Source organism: Chrysochloris asiatica, unplaced genomic scaffold (genome assembly GCF_000296735.1).
Source record: "Chrysochloris asiatica unplaced genomic scaffold, ChrAsi1.0 scaffold00090, whole genome shotgun sequence".
Lineage (NCBI taxonomy): Eukaryota > Metazoa > Chordata > Mammalia > Afrosoricida > Chrysochloridae > Chrysochloris > Chrysochloris asiatica.
The window spans coordinates 9,909,768-9,929,315 of NW_006408608.1; the positions used below are offsets into that span (position 1 = coordinate 9,909,768).

The 19,548-nt window shown below is 45.7% G+C and overlaps 1 protein-coding gene across 1 annotated transcript in view; it reads right to left on the reverse strand.

Moving 5' to 3' along the window:
- Positions 1–5,122, reverse strand: part of LOC102824861 (uncharacterized protein C1orf167-like) — an 11,543-nt gene extending 6,421 nt beyond the window's left edge. The window contains exons 1-5 of the mRNA XM_006866430.1: positions 5,112–5,122; positions 4,589–4,728; positions 2,843–3,608; positions 1,621–1,861; positions 842–978 (exon numbers count right to left, since the gene is read on the reverse strand). Of these exons, the coding sequence (XP_006866492.1) occupies positions 842–978; positions 1,621–1,861; positions 2,843–3,608; positions 4,589–4,728; positions 5,112–5,122 (1,295 nt within the window). The remainder of the gene's footprint in view (positions 1–841; positions 979–1,620; positions 1,862–2,842; positions 3,609–4,588; positions 4,729–5,111) is intronic.
- Positions 5,123–19,548: the final 14,426 nt, after the last annotated feature.

Here is a 19,548-nt window from a genome sequence, read left to right on the forward strand (position 1 = left end):
TCGAGTTGATCTTTGAAATTTCCTGTTCAGCTCTTGCACCTCTTCAATTTTTCCATTTTAACATTAAACATTTTCCATTTAACATTGGCAATGACCAATTTGTCTTGATGTTAAAAACAATGCAAATGCCCATCAAAATAATTCTAAAAAAGGGATATATGTGGGGATGGGGGTGGAGTTGCTGGTGGTGGTTGTGCTGTAGAGTTGGTTCCAACTCCTAGGGACCCTATATAGGGTTTCTGAGGCTATAAATCTTTACGGGAACAGAAAGTCTCAACTTTTTCCCGAGGAGCAGCTTGGCAGCTCATAATCCACGTCAAGTCAGTTCCGACCCATAACAACCCTGTTGAGAGTTTCCTAGAAGTGGCTAGTAAACTTGAACTACCAACCTTACAGTTCAAACCAACTTTGGAGTCCAGTGCACTAACCTACAGCGCCACACCAGAACTCCATGGGTGGGGAGGAGGGGAATAGTGGGGGTAAAAGTTCCAAGTTAATTAATATATCTCCAACTCTATTAAAAAATTTTCCCCAAATCAAGCATGCATTGCTGTTGTGACTGGCAGCGACACCAGTAAAGATATTGAAAAGATAAAGAAGACTGGGAAGGCATTTTTTTGAAGTCTTCATTAACATCGTATTGAATGGTGGCCAAATGGTTAAAGTTTAGTTTCCTGACTCACTGTTCGTCATTTAAGCTCTTTCTATGTTTTAAAAATGATAATCCATACATTGTGCCCACATCTGCTCTCTACATCCTCATTCTCATGTGAGGGAGGGGAGGGAAGGACAAGAAGTGGGGGTGGGGTGTGTGTGTGTACCAGCATTATCCCAAGCCCACCTGCTGCTCCGGGTGGAGTACACCGCTGCCTCCCTTCCGGAGGGGCCTAGATCCCAGCCTGTCCCAGAGCTGGGGTGCCCTGGTGCACCTTGGACATGGGACCGCTCCTGCTTCAGCCGCGCAGCCAGCTTTCTCCACTGCGTCAGGAGAGAAGGGGAGAGGCAATTGGCAGCAGCTTCAAATATGCCCCCCGAGTGGGCACAAGGAAGCAAGGAAGGGGCAGGGGCAGGACTCAGACACATTTGCTGAGCTCCAAAGTCTGTGGTCTTAACATTAGACTATCCTGTCTCCTTGGGAATTAATAAGATGGAGCCGAGAGGCAGGGCTTTCCTGAAGAGACACAGCCTAGGCCTGAGTCTTCCTAAGCACCCCAAGGAGGGGAAAACCCGCAAGTGCTTTTCAGTCCTGGCTGGCAAAAACAGCAATAAAGGTAAACACTTATAGGATAGACTTGCTAGACCTTTAAGCATCACAATATCCCTATAGAGTATATATGAGGGGGCTTCAAAAAGTTCATGGGGAAAATTTCATTATCTTTTAATTCCACCTGCCCACGAACTGTTGAAGCCCCCTCATACTGTTATAATCCCTTTTTTGAGATAAAGTGACTGAGGCACAAAGAAGTAAAGAAACTTGCCCAAGGTCACATAACTAGGGAGTGGCAGAGGCAGAATTGAAATGCAGGGCAGAGCTGGCTCAGGTTCCTGGGCTCCTAACCATCATGTGATAGGCCAACGAGTGCCAGACTCCTCCGGAGACGTACCAACTTCATCACCCACTTTCCCTCCCAGCCGAACCTGGAGGCCCCTGACCTCTCTGAAGCTCTGGGCCAGCAGGGCCTTTATGTGCCGCCCCCACGCTGCATTCAGCCTTGCCTCCCGGAGGTATAGGGTCCACCGCAGCGTCCTGAGGACCTTTTTCAACAGCTGTCTGTGGTACAGAGCCTCCACCGCCGCCACTGCCCAGCCCCTCTGCACCAAGTGTCGCCAGGCTTTGAAACATCTGGGCAGCAGCTGCCAGCTGTGGACAACAGGGGTGGGGTGGGGTGGAGGGGGTTGGGTAGGGGCAGTGCTGGCCTCTCAGCCCAGAGAGCAACTTAGGGTACCACCCACACTGCCTTTCCCGAATCTCCACAATGATGCCCCCATGCTGCGGCAGGAAGACTAGTTATAGACTTGAAGAACTTCTCTTAGAAAAAGCTCTGCGGCAGAAGGATGCTCCACTTGTCTGCCAAGTGTCCAGGACAGCCTGAGTAGTTTAGGAATGTCTATGTTTCACTCCTAGCATATTCCAGTTCTTGGGGGCCCCGGGGCTCCCCCTCATCCCAGCAGGGAGAGTGTGGAAGAAGGAAGCCAGTTCCTAAGCCTTTATATCATGCCATCCCCACCCCTTTGCCACAGCTTGTGCTCTCACCAGGCTGTCTTGTTCTCCAGGGTCACAATGTTTGGGGTCCTATTCTGGGAACATAAGAGGACACCACACAACTCTCAGGACAGGACCCCTCACCTTCCAAGCCTACTTGCCCAAGGCCTCCCTTCCTGGGGGAGGGGGTGGGACAGGGCAATGACAGTGACTTGGAGAATCCCTGGGAGGAGGCAGTCCCCACGCCCCAGATCTACCTCCAGGTGGGTCCTCACTGGGGTGGTGTCCGATGGGCAGGAAGAAGTCATCCTAGTCTCCTCCCTGAGGACCTGCTCCCTCAGGGTCCCTGCCCCTCCTTCCCGCCCAGATCCGGCTCCCCTGTTTGCATCAGAGAAGAGGGAAGAACTGAGGCTGGCCTCTGGAGGGAGACCAGGGTTGGCCTTCTGCTTCCCACCATATGCAGGCCTTGGGAAGCAGGTCCCTCCTCTGCCTGGGGGGCAGGCAGGAAGAACTCCTTGCTCGGGGTCAATGGGCAACACTCCAAAAGCAGTCTTCAGTGACTCTGGCTGGCTGTTTGCCTGAGAGTCTAAGAGACCAGCCGGGGCTTCCAGTGTCTTTCCCCTGAGACTTCTGGGATACCTCTGCTTCTCAGGCTGGCTGGGCTGGGGGTAGGCAGGGGCCACCAGGAGCTCTTGGGATGTACAACAACTGAATCGGTCTGCCTCGAGCTCCAGGTGTCGCACGGAGGCCAGCAACTGGTGGATGTCAGCACGGGACAGGGTCCTAGCCTGGCTCTGTGCAGGGACAGTCAGATCCTCCAGGGTGAGGGGCTCACCCACGGCCCCGGAAGCCCATCTACCCAGGGCACGCCAGGAGCTGAGGCCTGGCCTTGGGTACCCATCTTGAGGAATGAAGTCCGGGCAGGGGGTGTTTGGAGCTGGTGGCCGAGACTGCCTCAGGCTGAGGGAGGGACAGGTCAGCTGTCCACTTTGGTAGAGGTGATTTCCCCGCGGCAGAGTATGGGGATCGAAGCTCCCCTGAGGTTCTGGCCAGAAGCAGGGGCTGGAGTGGTTTCCATAGGAGGCCAAGCTGACCTTGTTCAGGCTAAGGTTGCTTTGCTGGAAGGCAAAACTCCAGGTTCTCCGGTGAGGCCTACCAGCCCAGGGCTGCAGGTTGCTCTGTTGCAGGAAGCTTGAGTTGACCCTCTTCCTCTGGCCAGTCTTGTCCCCCAGGGTGAGGCCAGGGCTCAGGCCTGGTCTGGCCAGGTTGGTCTGGATGGGGCAGGGCTCCCGGTGAAGCATTGCCCCTATGGACGGTGTGAAGGCAGGCCCTCCCCTCCTGGCCTGGTGCACGGGTACCTGCTGACCATGCCCACTGCCCAGGCTCTTCAGAGATCTCTGTGACTCTAAAGAGAGGAGAGACAGTCAGGTCCTGGGGGAGGATCCCACAGGTAAGTAGAAGGACAGGACCCAGGAGGATGGGAGTGGGTGGATGATGGGGTCCAGTTGAATTGACTGGGACATACATTGGGGGGCACAGGGGCAGAAGCAATCAGGAGGCTGTGTGTGTGTGGGGGGTGGGGGAGAGGTTCACAGGAGAGAGGGGTGGTTGGGATCAGGAGGTGGCTGTATGAGTGGAGAGAGAGGCAGATTCAGGTTCGCTGTGGAGTAGAACCCACAGGCTTAGAAGAGGGGGTGAAGACAAGGGAAGAATCAGGATGACTCCTTGATTTCTGGCCTGAGCAATGGGGGAATGGGGAAGACGGGGGACCGCAGGCTAGGGGTGAAAGCAAGATCCACTACATCGAACAGCTGAAGGGGGCTGCTCTGTGGATAGCAAGGGTGGGGTCTAAAGTCCCCCCCTCCTTGCCCACCCTCCTGGGTCACTCTGCACCATGGTAAAGTACTTGTAGAGACTGACCAGAGGCATTCCTGGGAGGGTTGGGTCTTACAGGCAGAATAAGGAATAAAAGTTGCCACCTTGGGGAATATAGCAACTAAAGCTCAGAGAGGTTAAGCAACTTGCCCTGTAGTCACACAGTCAGAACACAAAGAAAGTAAAATGTGACTTAGAATCAGAATTGGATCTTGGGCTGTTTTCATCCTTGGCTGGTCCAACTCCGAGGCCTTCTTGCAGCCCAGGATGGCTGAACAGGGAGGTCTACAGACTGACTTGTAGGCCCCTTCCCAGTCTGGGGTATCTACCAGCCCCATTCCTGGACCCTCTCTTCCTGAGCTCCCTCAGGCCCAGGCTGGGGAAAACTTTGTCCTCAGCCCAGCTAACCCTAATAGCATTATCTCTGGAATTAGCAACGCCCCTCACCCCCACGCCCTACCCCGGGCTGCCTTCCAATTCCCCTTCCCCCAGGCCTGCTAAGCCTCTTGCCTGGTCTCAGAGGAGCCGAGGGCTTGGGGGGTACATTCTCCTTGAAGCTGGCGTCCTGCCTCAGCTCCATGTGTTCAGGGCCAGAGCCAGGGTAATGGTGGCGTCGGTCCAAGGCAGTGGCCTTAGCAGAGAGATGTGGCCTGTGTGATTGGATGGGGCTATGAAGAATGAGGTCGCACAGGTCAGCCCAGGTCACCCCCATCCTTGGCAGCACCCCCAGATCCCCCTCAGGCACAATCCCAACTGGCCTGCCCTGGACCTTCACTGGTTAGGCGGCCCCTGCAATCTCCTCTCCCTGCCCCACACACTCACACCCCTCTTTCTGTTGTAACTTCTAGTGTCTGCCAGGGTCCACATGTTCCAGCACTAACTACAGTTCCTCAGCCCTCCCCTGTGGGCCCTGCTTCCAGGCAGCCCTCTCAGGTGGGGGGCTCTTTCTCTTCAGCTTTGTCTCTAAAGCCCTCCAGAACTGGACCACTGAATTTCGCCTCCTTATTGCAGACACTGAGAAAGTACAACTCACCTCTGGTTCATGGTCCTTTATCCTATACAAATTTTTGGTCACTTCATCATTCATATGAACACTCCCCTCTATCACCTGACCTCTGAGGGCCTTGACCTCTCTTTCCAGAATTCATGATCTTGTCCTGTACCTAATCTGAGTCACTCATTATAGGTCTCCTTCCACACTGTGAGCAAATAAAAAAACCAAACCTAACCAGTTGCTGTTGAGTCAATTCCAACCCATGGTGTGTTAAACTAGAACTCTGCTCCATAAGGCTTTCCAGGGCTGCATTTTCAGAAGCAGACTGCCAGACCTTTCTTCTGCAACACCTCTGGGTGGATTCCACCCCCAGCCTTTTGGTTAGCAGTTGAACACATTAACCATTTGCATCATGCACAGACTCCTGAATAAGTGCCCCCCAAGGCCACAAATAAACAAGTGCACTCACCCATAATGTCAGCTTTGAAGCCAGCCCGCTATTGCTGTAGCTTACTCCACCAGTGACCCAATTCCAACAATCCTTCCTCCCAATGAAACCCTGACTCTCAGACCTCACCACCTTCTGACTGTGATTTGTCTCCTTGATGTCTCCTACTGTCTCCCTACAGCCTAATGATCAAGTAGCATACGAGGAAGCTTCAAAAAGTACGTAGATGTCAGTTTGAGGACTATAGGTATCCCTGACCCAAGCCATGGTATTTTCTCATATGCATGTGAAAGTTGGACAGGGAATCAGGAAGACCATAGAAGAATTTATGCATTTGAGTTATTATGGTGTTGGAGACGAATATTAAAAGGACCATGGACTGCCCAAAGAATAAACCAGTCTGTGTTGGAAGAAGTACAGCCAGAATACTCCTTAGAAGCCAGGATGGCCATACTTCATCTCTCATACTTTGGACATGTTATCAGGACCAGTTCCTAGAGAAGGATTATCATGTTTGATAAAGTGGAGGGTCAGAAAGAGAGGGGAAGACCTCCAATGAGAGGGATTGGTACAGTGGCAACAGCAATGGGCTCTAACTGGGCAGTGTTTTGTTCTGTTGTGCATACGGTTGCTATGAGGTGTTATCAACTCAATGGCTCCTAACAACAACTCCTTCAAGTCGTGGTTCACATTTCTGCAAGCCCTTCCTGGATACTCTCTCTCCAACAGTACCATCCCCAGCTTCTTCTTTCGGCCCTTACCACCATCTAACATACTGAACACATTGCTGTCTGTTATTCTCCTTCCAGTGGACTGAAAGCCACATGAAGGTAGGCCGTTTTGTCTCCTTTTCCTGCTGTGTCTGCAGCACATGGAATGGGTCTGGCTTACAGCGTATGTTAAAGGTAAACACCATGCAGCCTTTAGCCTGCGCCCTGTCTAACCCAGCCCTAAGAATGAGCTTCTCTGTTTCACACGAGGAAACAAGACCTCCATAACCAGATAGCGACTTCAGTGCGTCTAACCCAGGACTGACTCCACAGCGCATGCCCCTAACCAAGGCCAACACTTAACCTTCCGCTTTCTAAATGAGTCCAGGAAGTTCAAGTCACAAGATATTTTGCTTACTGCTCCCACACCTCTCCCTTCCAGACCCCAGGCTCTTCTGTCCACCTACCTGCTCCTCACTTCCCACCCTCTCTCCATCCCTGCCCATTTAAAGACACTCAGAATGTTTCTCCTCTCCAGAACAAAAGCACTTGCTGTTCGTTTTCCTGTTATCCTGGGCTTGCCCTCACAAGCGTCTTTCTTTGGTCCTCCTTCGCCTAGTCGACGTTTGAACCTGGAGATTGGAGGCTGGAGCCCACCTCAGGCAGGACGGTAACGATCCTGGCGGGTAGGCGTGAGTTAGAGGGGAGCAGCGTGCCAGCCCGCGAGGATGCACTTGGCACCCCTAAGTCCCGAGCCTTGCGCGCGCGTGGCCGCCGGCGTCTGGATGTGCAGCAGGGACGGCGGTAGCAGAGCGCATGCTGTGCTGTGCTGGGCTCCTGGGTGCGTATACCGGCGCCATTCACCCGGTTGCCAGTCACGTGACCCTTGCAAACGTCTTGCCTTTGCGAGACAAACAATATTCTCCTCTCTGGCTTTCAGATCCCTCTGGAATCTGGCTATAATCGACTCCTCTCCGTGCTATGTGCTTGACCCAATCCCACTTGCTCTGGACCCCAGAAGTTACTGCATTTTTCTTACTTTGCCTCACTGCTCATCTCCCATAACCTTTCCTCTCTTTGCCCAGATATTTATTCTATTTGGGAACTATCAGCTTCCTGAATCTGAAATTTAGTGCCTTAACAATTTGAAAAAAATCTTTAATATCCATTAACTCTGAATGTTGCCTTTTGCTCATCATTGCCTTCGGGAACTTTGTGTTGGACCTTCTCGCAGTATTCTTTATCTGCTGGGAGGAACGAACACTGGGCCAGGAGTTAGAAGATTTGAGATTAAGAGGGATTCTGCTGTTGTGTGAATTTAGACAAGTTCCTAACTTTTCTGAACCTTAGGGTCCTCTGCTATTCAAAACAAACAAAACAAAATAACTACTGCCATGGAGTTGATTCCAATACATGTTATGTTATGTTAGTGCCATAGAGTCAGTTCTGACTCATAGCAACCCCATGCACAACAGAACAAAACACTGTCTGGAACGAAACAATTGTTGTTACATTTAAGCCCATTGTTGCTGTCACTATGTCAATCCATCCTGTTGAGGGTCTTCATCTTTTTCGCTAACCCTCCACTTTTCCAAGCATGATGTCCTTCTCCAAGGGACTGACCCTGTCTGAGAATATGTCCAAAGTATGAGAGACGAAGTCTCGTCATCCTTGCTTTAAAAGAACATTCTGGCTGTACTACTGCCAAGACAAGATTTGCTTGTTCTTCTGGTAGTCCATGGACTTTCAGTATTCTTCAACAACATTCTTCAAATGCACTGATTCTTCTCTAGTCTTCCTTCATCATTGTCCAACTTTTACATGCATATGAGGTGATTGAAAATACCATGGCTTGAATCAGGCACACCTTAGTCCTCAAACTGGCACCTTTTGCTTGAACACTTTAAAGAGGCTTTTTGCAGCAGATTTGCCTAATACATGATTTTATTTCTTGACTACCACTTCTGTGTGAATTGACTGAAGAGCCAAGCAAATTGAAGTCTTTGATAATTTCAGTCTTTTCTCTATTTATCATGATGCTATTTATTGGCCCAGTTGTGAGGATTTTTCTTTTGTTTAATTTGAACTGCAAGCCATACTAAAAGCTATAGTCTTTGATTTTTGCTGTTGTTAAGTGCTGTTGAGACAGTTTTGAATCACAGTGACCCTGTATAGAGTTTCCAAGGAGTGGCTGGTGGGTTTGAACCGCCAACCTTGTGGTTAGCCTACAGCGCCACACCAGGATATTTATCAGTAAGTATTTCAAATCTTTGAGTAGCTAGGGTAGCATAGTGGTTATGAGTTGGGCTATTAACCTCAAGGTCAGCAGTTCAAAACTACCAACCATTCTGCAGGAGAAAGATGAGGCTTTTTGCTCCTGTAAAGGTTTATAGCCTCAGAAACCATATACAGGGTTGCATTGAGTCGGAACTGACTCCAGGGCACACTACCACAAGCACCACCATTCAAGTCCTCTTCACTTCCAGCAAGCCAAGTTGCGTCATCTGCATATTGTAGGTTGTTAACGAGTCTTTCCCCAATCCTAATGGCAAATTCTTCTTCATATAATCCAGTTTCTCGGATTATTTGCTCAGTATACAGATTGAATAAGTATGGTGAAAGAATACAACCCTGACACATACCTTTCCAGATTTTAAACCATTTAGTGGCCCCTTGTTCTGTTTGAATAACTGCTTCTTGGTGTCTATGGATTGATTCCTCATGAGCACAATTAAACATTCTGAAATACCCATTCTTCATAATGTTATCCATAGTTTGTAATGATCCCACAGTTGGATGCCTTTGTATAGTCAGTAAAGCATAAATAACCATTTTTTCTGGTATTCTCTGCTTTCAGTCAAGATCTGTCTGACTTCAGCAATGATATCCCTCATTCCATAGCCTGTTCTGAAAATGGTTTGAATTTCTGGTAGCTCCCTGTCCATGTATTGCTGCATTCGTTTTAAAACTACTTCAGTAAAAAATTTACTTGCATGTAATAATATTATTCAATGATTTCCACATTCTGTTGAGTCACCTTTCTTTGGAATGGGCTTAACTATGGATCTCTTCCCACCTTCCAATGCATAGCGACCTTGTATGTGGTGTCTGAGGCTGTAAATCTTTACAGAAGCAGAATGTTTCCTCTTTCTCTCCTGGAGTTACTGGAGGCTTTGAAATGCCCACATTATGGTTTGCAATCCAATGCTTATCCTACAGCACTACCAGGGTTCTTTCCTTCTATAAAAGGAAGGTAATAATACCTGTTCTTACCTACCTCACCGGTTTGATGTCAAGGTCAGTTAATTAAATTATTGTCAAAGAGTTTTTAAAAAGCTAAAGCAATTCTTGAAAAAGTGGTGGGGTGTATGATTACTACTTCCTTCTTAAGTCTATGTTTCTAATCTCCTACACCTGGAGAATTGTGCCTAATCATTTTGTTATTTAGGTTTTACCCTTCATTATCTCTAAGAATACTTTTGACTTTAAAATCAAGTTTGCCTGATATTAATTTAACTATAGCACTGGACTGCTAACCGCAAGGTTGCTCGTCTGAACCCACCAGCTGCTCCTTGGGAGAAAGATGTAGCTTTCTGTTCCCACAAATATTTACAGCCTCGGAAACCCTACGCAGGGTCTCTATGAGTCAGAACTGACTTGATGGCACTTAACAATGACATATTGTTGTCATTGTGTGCCATCAAGTTGATTCCATTTACGGTGGCCCTATGGTGGTGGTGGTGGTTATATGCCATGGAGTCGGTTCTGACTCATAGTGACCCTTCCGAGGCTGTATATCTTTAGGGGAGCAGAAAGCCTCATCTTTCTCCCGTGGAACAGCTGGTAGTTTCGAACTGCCGACCTTGAGGTTTGCAGCCCGATTCGTAACCACTACACTACCAGAGCTCCTTATGGTGGCCCTATAGGACAGAGTTAAATTACCATATATGGTTTCCTAGGTTGTAACCTCGTGTGGTGCTGCAAGATAAGCACTGGACTGTTAGCCGCTAGGTCGGTGGTTCAAACCCAACAGTTGCTCCTTGGAAACCCTGTACAAAGTTGCTACATTTTGGAACCCACATGGCAGACCTTAACAACAACAATCATTGCAGGAGCAGACTGCCAGATCTTTTCTCCCCAGAAGTCACTGGTGGATTTGAGTCTCTGACCTTGTACTTAACAGCCTAAGCCTAGTGCTTAACCATTATACCACCAGGGCTCCTTAATTTAGCGATACCAGCTCTATTTTACAGAGTCCTAGTGTGGCGCTATGGGTTAATGCACCAGACTGTAAAGCTGTTTGAACTGCAGGGTCAGCGGTTCAACCTCACCAGCTGCTCCTTGGAAACTCTATCCAGGGTCGCTATGGGTCAGAACTGATACCACGGCACTTCAAAGCAGCACAGTAGTTCGATTTTGGAATTTACAGGGTATAACCATCCCATCCTTTTCCTTAATTTCAGTCCATATATTTTAGGTGTGTCTCTTGTAAACATAAATAATGCCTGGAATTTAAAAAAATCTGACCAGACAATCCTGTAGTTTAACTTCAGAGAATAATCTGTTGATAAATGTATGGTTGTTGTTGTTATTGTTAAGTACCATAGAGTTGATTCTGACTCATAGCGACCCTGTATAGGGTTTCCAAGGAGCAATTGGTGGGTTTGAAATAATGACCTTGTGGTCCAGTGCCACACCAGCACTATGACATATTTATTTCATTTTGTGATAATGGTAACATGGAATCACTGTGTTAGAATCCACTGGCTGGCAACTGGATTGCTTTTTTTTTTTTTAACGTTTTTATTGTGAATTGAGTGATAGTTTACATGGGAGAACATCAGTTTTACATTCATCCTATTGTATTTAATTTCATTGCAAAGATTACAGTACCCTCCAAGCATCATCATTCAACAGCATTTGCTTCCATTCCCTTTGTTTTGGTTTTGGATGTACACCCAAGCACTCAGGCATATATATAAGCATTCAAACAACCTGGTAAGCCTGCCCCCCCTCCCCCCACTCCGGCTGTAAGCACACAGCCCCTCTCTCTCCTTGAGTCCAGAGTCCCCAGCTGCTCCATCTCTCCACATCATCATCTCTGCCTCCCTCTCTGGCTTCTCTGGATAGGGTCCCACACTCTGCTCTTCTCCCTTGATGGTCCCAGGCCCCCCCCACACACACACACACTGAACTACAAGATCAACCAGTCCCCTCCTTTTGTTACAAAACATCTGCCTTTACATTTGCAACATTCACAATTAGTCCTGATAGCAATTATTCACTATTGAACCACAAGAGTCTTATCCCCATCTCCTTTCACCAGCTCCATCTAGACAGGTTGGAAACCACTCAGTGGAGATTATACCTTCCTCCGCACCCTCTGAAACTAGGCTCCCTCTTGAAAGCTTGCAAGCCAGTCTCTTCTTGCCTTTTTAGCCTCTCCCCCCATCTTGGGTTGTCAGTGTCTAAGTTGCTCATCCCTGTCAACTCTGTATACCGAGGGGATGGGAATGATACTTGCTATAAAGATTCATTCCCTCTTTTAAGCTACTACAGCCATAAGTATAGGTCAACTTCACCAAATTGTAGCAGATTACACCTTTTTTCCTCTTCTTTGTTCCTCTAGTCTAGTTCTGATCATCCAGCCATTGAAGCCAGGTCAAATGGGTACCATCTGCAAGTATGGGTGTTCTGTGCATCTCCCCTCACTTCACATCAGCTGGATGCTTCACTCTCCGCTCTAGTCCTCTGGGACTATATCCCTCTCCCTGGGCTCAGGAGTCCCCAGATCTCACTGTACTGCTGGCCATCCAGGTTGACAGGAGTCTATTGACGTGGTCAGACTTAGTTCACAACTTCATTGCTGTTTTCCCCCACTTCCCCTTATCAGTAGACCAGCGTGGTCACCAGCAAGATTACATGCCTGCTTGTGTATTCCCTTTGAGTCTGTCTTGGAAGGGGGTTTGCCCTGAGGGGATTTGATTGCTTGCCTTGATGGCTCCCCAGTGAACAAGTAGCTTGTTCTTGCAGTAGTCAATCAGACTTTAGATATTGTTTTATATTTTTCCTGCTGGTCTGTCTTTCAAGAAGTGTTTTCTGTTCTTCTAGCTACTCCAGGCTGGTCTGCTTGTCTTTTCAATTGGAAATTTCCCACCTCAGAAGATTCTGGATGGGGATTAGGATTCCACCTACTGCTTTATGCAATGCAGAGGCTCCACAGGAAGCCTCCTTCACTGGGCAAGTTCTAGCCCCATTTTAGGTATTCCAATCAGTTATAGGCTGAAGGCAGATTTACAAACTTTCTATGGTGATGCTTCTAGGCTATTCCTTTCTCCCCCCCCTGAAGTGTCTATTTTACAATAATAGGCAAGGGATACCAAGATTCAAAGATAGTCAAGCATTTTAACATTATTTCCCCTCTTTTATCCATTCAAACCATGCCTCAGTCCCTGTATCCCAGAGCCCTGATTGAGCATACATTACTATTTACCTCTGTCCCACTTAACTCATCCGCCCTGTTCTTCCATTCAGATTGGGTTTTGTTTTAATGGGCAAACTTTGTTTCTATTTTCCTCTTTCCTGACACTTTTAGAATTGATCAGGGATTTCTTTTCCTTCTATTTCGCCCCTCCCCCACTCCACTACTGGCTTAGAAAATACACATTCTGTTTTTGTTCTTTCAGTGGTTATCCAAGAAATTTTATCATGTATATTTGGTTTAACACCATGGTGCTGTAGGATAAGCTCTGGACTACAAATGACAAGCTTGGCAGTTCAAACCAACTAGTCATTCCAAAGGAGAAAGATTTACAGTCTCAGAAACCCTACACAAGAGTCGACTCAATGGCAGTACTTTTTGTTTGTTTTTTAATATATATTTAATTCAATATTTACCCTCCTTTTAGACTAAAAAGAACTTTAGTACACTTTGTCTCTGGCCAGCCTTGCCTGACATGTATTATGATTGTTTTGAAGACTGACCACAGGTTTACTTTTCCTTCTGGAAAAAAAAACTTTTTTCCACCAAAAGATTTTTTAGATGTTTCTGTATTAAAAGTCAGTTACTGATAAAGTCTGTTGCTTATCTGAATATGCCTTTACCCTCATTCCTGAAAGATTCCTCATTGGTACATATTTCTAAGTTGACATTTATTTTTTTTCAACACTTTCAAGAAAGATATCATTCCACTGTCTTCTGACTTACATATTGCTGTTTAGACATCAGCGGCCAGTTTGTCATTCCTTTAGAACAGTATCTTTTCTACCTGACTACTTTTGAGATCTTAATTTTTGTCTTTGGTGTTCTGCAGTTTTCATTCATTAATTCTACAAATTTTATAAAACATTTACTGTGTGCTAACACTGTTGTAAGGGGCCCTGATAGCGCAGTGGGTTACACATAGGGCTGCTAATTGCCAAGTCAGAAGTTCGAATCCACCAGCCACTCCATGGGAGAAAGAGGAGACTTACTATTCCTGTAAAGATCTACAGCCTTGGAAACCCTGTACTGGGTCACTGAGTCGGAACCAGCTCACTAGCACACAGCAGCTGCAGCCGCACTGTTGTAGGTGCTGAAGATAAAACAGTGAGCCAAAGTTCCCTTGTGATGACTGAAATTTGTTCTCTTTGGGAACTATCAGCTTCTTGAATCGAAGATTTGTTTTCTTCCCGTTTTGAAATATTCTCTACCATCTATTATCTCTTTGAATGTTACCTCTCCCATTATGATATTGGACCTTCTCACACTATCCTGTTTCTTAACCTCTCTTTAATTATTTCCATCTTTTTGCTGTATTCTGAGTAATTTCTTTAAATCTATCTTCCAGGCTATGAATTTTCTCTTCAGCTGTATCTATTATGTAAATGAACCAATCCATTGGGTTTCTCATTTCAATCACTATGTTTCTCATTTGAAGAAATTCTGTTTGTTTCCTTTTAAATTCTACCTGGTGCCCCAGTCTCTGCATTGCCACATTCTGGCTCTAAAATAAAAACATCTCCATGTATCCTTGAACAAAATTTATTTATCTATTTATTTATTTATTTATTTACTTACTTACTTACTTACTTATTTATTTTGGACTTGTGTCCTCAACTGACCGAGTCCTGATGGCATAATGGTTAGATATTCAGCTGTTAATCAAAAGGTCAGTAGTTCAAACTCTCCGGTGGGAGAAAGAGGTAGCAGTCTGCTTCTGTCAAAATTACAGACTTGGAAACCTTACGGAGCAGTTCTATTCTGTCCTATTTAATCCCTTTCACCTAAGAGGTCAAAGGTGAGGCACACTGGGGGGCCCCCAGTAAAGTTGTTGTTTTAGGTTGAATTGTGTGCCCTCCTATGACTACACAAAGGCTTTCGATTGTGTGGATCATGACAAGCTATGGACAACATTGCAAAGTATGAGTATTCCAGAACACTTCATTGCACTTATGAGGAATCTGTACCTGGACCAAGAAGCAGTTGTTCTAACAGAGCATGGGAACACTGAATGTTTTAAAATTGGGAAAGGTGTGCGACAAGGTTGTGTTCTTTCACCATACTTATTCAACCTGTATGCTGAGCAAATAATATGAGAAGCTGGGTTCTATGAAGAAAAACATGGCATCAAGATTGGAGGAAGACTCATTAATAACCTGAGATATGCAGATGATACAACCTTGCTTGCTGAAAGTGAAGAGGACTTGAAACATTTACTTATGAAGATCAAAGAGCACAGCCTTCAGTGTGGATTACATCTCAAGTCAAGAAAACAAAAATCCTCACCACTGGACCAATAAACAACATTCTTAACAATGGAGAAAAGATTGAAGTTGTCATTCTTCTTGGATCAACTATCAACACTTGCGGAAGCAGCAGTCAAGAGATCAGACGACGTATTGCATTGGGCAAATCTGCTGCACAGGAACTTTTTAGTGTTGAAGAGCAAAGATGTCAGCTTGAGGACTAAGGTGTGCCTGACCCAAGCCATGGTATTTTCAATAACCTCATATGGATGTGAAAGCTGAACAGTGAATAAGGAAGATTGTAGAAGAATTAATGCCTTTGAATTGTGGTGTTGGGCTGCCAAAAGAACCAATAGATCTGTTTTGGAAGAAGTGCAGCCAGAGTGCTCCTTTGAGGCGAAGAGGGCTAAACTTCATCTCTCATACTTTGGACATATTGTCAGGAGGGACCAGTTGCTGGAGAAGGATATCATGCTTGGTAAGATGGAGGGTCAGAGAAAAAGAGGAAGACCCCCAGTGAGATGGATTGGCCAGGTGACAGCATTGATGGACCCAAGTGTGGCAGAGGTAGTGAGGTTGGCCCAGGATCAGACATTGTTTCGTTCTGCTGTACATGGGGTCGCTATGAGTCAGTTCCAACTCAATGGCACCTGACAACAACAAGGGCCCAAGGGTTCTAACATGTCTCTGACAAGATGGTTTGGGTTTAGAAGCTAATATGGGTAAAATGTACTACTGCCATGAGGGAGATGCAAAGGGATTTTGCTTGTGACCAGCTAGTCAAATTAATAGTAGATACAACTATGGCATCTCTCCTTGTTCTGCTATCCCGTGCAGATAAAAGAAGAATCAGAGACAATTGTCCAATGCTGATAAATATCTTTGCCTCTTTAGAACAGTGCGAAACAAACCATAAATAGAGTGCCTTGAGGGGTCCCTGTAATAACTGGAATGATGTTCGGTGGACTATCCAATATCGGTAATGGACTTCTAGCTTGTATGAGGGTCCACCCCAGCCCCCATTGCAAACCCTTACAATGCAATCAGTCCATTACTCTTAATTATAGATAATCCCAAAACCATGACTAGAGAACCTTCAATAATAGGAAACTATGGATTGGAAGCCGATGTTACAGGAAAGGATCCTATAGGAGTCTCCTCTCTAAAACTAATTAGACAAAACTCAAGCCCTTCCTTTACCAAAGATAGAACTCAAACACAGAATCCTAGAAATGATTCAGATCTAGTACGCCGCCCCCCACCCCTTAAGTTCAGGAAATGACCCTTCCAAAGTGACAATTACGTAAATTAAAGACCTAAGACATACTATAGCTATAGAAACAGGATATGGGGATGCAAATGCTTGGTTGGAATGGATTAAATATTCTGTTGGCCCTCTAAATAAGAGCAATTGTTATGCCTGTGCAACAGGAAGACCGGAAGCTCGAGTGGTCCCCTTTCCACTCCCATGGTCCTCAGATTCTCAGGGCATACACTGTATGGTTGCTCTCTTCCAAACCCTGTATCCTGGGGCAACAAATCCTGTAACTCACTTGTTCCCTAATGTCAGGGGTCTTATGGGTCAGCCCCCGAAAACATTAGGCCTCAAATGTCAATTTCACTTCGTGTCTCTCCAGACATGGGGGGAATTTGATGTTCATCAGAAACCTGACAGGGTACAGTGAGCTCAAACTCTAAATTTAAAGAGCTCCAAAATCAGTCAGCCCTAGCTATTCCACAAGCAGATGTCTGGTAGTATTATGGGAAACAATTATTTGGGGCTTTACTGGCAAATTGGAGTGGCACTTGTGCTTTGGTGCAATTGACCATCTCTTTCACCCTGGCATTCCATCAACCAACAACTACAGGAAACAGGCATAAAGCCAAGAGAAGTGTGGTTACTCCCCATGTTTACATAGGCAGTTTAGGATTTCCCCTAAGGGTGCCAAACAAATTCAAAATAAGAAACCAAATAGCTGCAGGGTTTGAATCTGTATTATTCTGTTGGTCAACCATTAACAAAAATGTGGATTGGATTAACTACATCTATTATAATCAACAAAGATTTGTAAATTATACCAGGGGTGCTATAAAAGGAACAGCAGAACAATTAGGACCTACTAGCAAAATGGCCTGGGAAAGGAAGTTAGCCCTAGATATATTAGCAGAAAAACATGAAGTATGTGTTATGATTGAATGTTGTACTTTCATTCCCAGTAACACAGCTCCTGATGGTACCATTGCCGAAGCATTACAAGGGCTGACCACCTTAGCTAATGAACTGGTTGAAAATTCAGGCATAGATGACCCCTTTTCTAATATCATGGAACAATGACTCGGGAAATGGAAAGGGCTTATGACTTCAGTTCTCACCTCTCTAATTATCATATTTGGCATATTAACACCAGTGGGATGCTGTAATATATCTGTGTAAGAGAATTAGTTCTAAAACTCATAGAAACAGCCCTATCCAAACAACCCCCTACCCCCATACCAGAATAACCTTTTTCACCTAGAAACATGAACACCAAAGTTCTGGCAAAATTTGAAGAAAAGAATGAAGAAGTCTAAAAAGAAAATATATAAGTATATATATATAATCCTGTTTATTGTATTCGGGTGACTTTTTTCCTCTTTACTTCCTTAAAAAAAAGGGGGGGGGGAATTATGGGGGGAAAATATATTTATTATAATCCTGTTTATTGTATTCAGGTATCCTTTCTTTTTTTATTTCCTGAAGTGAGTAAAGAATTTATGATCATTCTCTTTTTCTTTGCCTAAAGTAGGAATGCATGCCTTAAAAATTTGAACTAGCCCACCAGCTAAGGGAAAAGATTGTGCAGTCAAAACCCTAGCCAATGGGGTGAGACACAGCCTTGAGACTCGCGTCAGGAATTAAAAATCCAAGTGGACTGCCCACTCGGTGTGCTCGCTGGCCTGTTCCTGTATGTATGGCTATGCGCACGCACCCTCTTGCAGGAGTAAATTTTGCTTTGCCAAGGTAATTTAGTCTCACCGAGTGTCTTTTATGCAACATCGGGATTCATTTCTAACAGGTGAGGCCTAAAGCTAATCATTTCTGTGTTATAAAAAGTGCAGAACAGACTCTAGTGACATTCATACACAGGGGAAGTGGAAGACCGCTGCACCTACAAGCCCAGGAACGTCCACAGCTACTAGAGGCTGAGGAGACCTGGTGCTACAGAAGGTCCCGTGATACTGCATGACAGTCTGCTTCCGTCAAGAAACCCAATGGGACAGTTCCACTCAGTCCTATAGGGTCACCATGAGGAAAAATGGATTCAGCATTGGTGGGTCCTCAGCTATGAAATAAGGAGGCTCTAGAAGATCAATTTTCAAATTGTACTCTTGTGGAACCCTATTTGGAGTCTTGGTGAAGGGGTTGCTGTCAGGCTGGTGTTACTTTGTATACTGGATAAGATGTTTTCTGAGCAAAAGGCTTAAAATACATATATTTTAAGCCACTGCGCTGAGGTGGCTTAAAATTCTGAGCTAAAATTCTGTGAGTCTGAATTTAGGTCTTACAGAATGTTCTAGACTTACAGGTGCGCACACAGGCACACAAGCACCTGTGTTAGCAGACGTGCAGCTGAGAGCTGGACTGTCCGAGTCTGGTTGTTACTGAGGCAGGCACTGGGCCCCAGCTCCCAGAGTACACATCTCATTCCAAGGACAGAGTCCACATTCCAGGAGCTGAACAACAGAGCTCCTCAGTCCCACGTGTTTATTACAGCTAACATCCTCCTGTTGCAGACTCCCTTCTTGGAATAACACAGTCTTTTCCCCCTGCCCCCACAAGGTTAAAAACTTACTTGCTTCCCCTTCTGTAAACTGCCTACCTGCCTGCCCACTGCTCCCTTTCCACTGTATGAAGTAGTAAATACCAGCCTTGCACACACACCCCTTCACTCACTCTGTAATGCCCCAAAGACCCAAACACTATATAAACTAGGATCCTTCCTATAACAGGGCTCTGTTTCTGGATGAGAATCTGCTGAACCACATATACTAAAATCCTTCCTTTGTTATAACCCGCGTGGTGTTAGCAACTCCTTCAGAGCAACTCTGGTAACATTCCCAATGAAGAAAACCTCTATTTTACTTCCAGATCTTTTTTCTTTTCCAATTTTTTGAAAACTCCTGGATAGTACTCAATAAATGTTTATTGAGTTGATAGCAGATGAATAGAATGGATAGATGGTCAGACAGATTAGTTACCATGTGGCGCTGTGAGATAAAGCACTGGACTGCAAGGTCAGTTTGAAACACAAAGTCTGCAGTTCAAATTCAGTTGCTCCTTGGAAACCCTATACAGGGTTGCTATGAGTCGGAACCAACTCGACGGCACTTAACAACAATAACAATGATGGTGATACAGGTAATAAGATCTAACATGAAACACTTTGATTTAATATAACAAATGATGGCACTATTTTCAATCCTCAAATGTAAACACAGCACACAATGGAATATTAAGCAACCTTGAAGAATAATGATGAATCTGCAAAATACCACACATGGAGGAACCTGAAGGACATTATGCTGAGTGAAATTACTCAGTTGCAAAGGG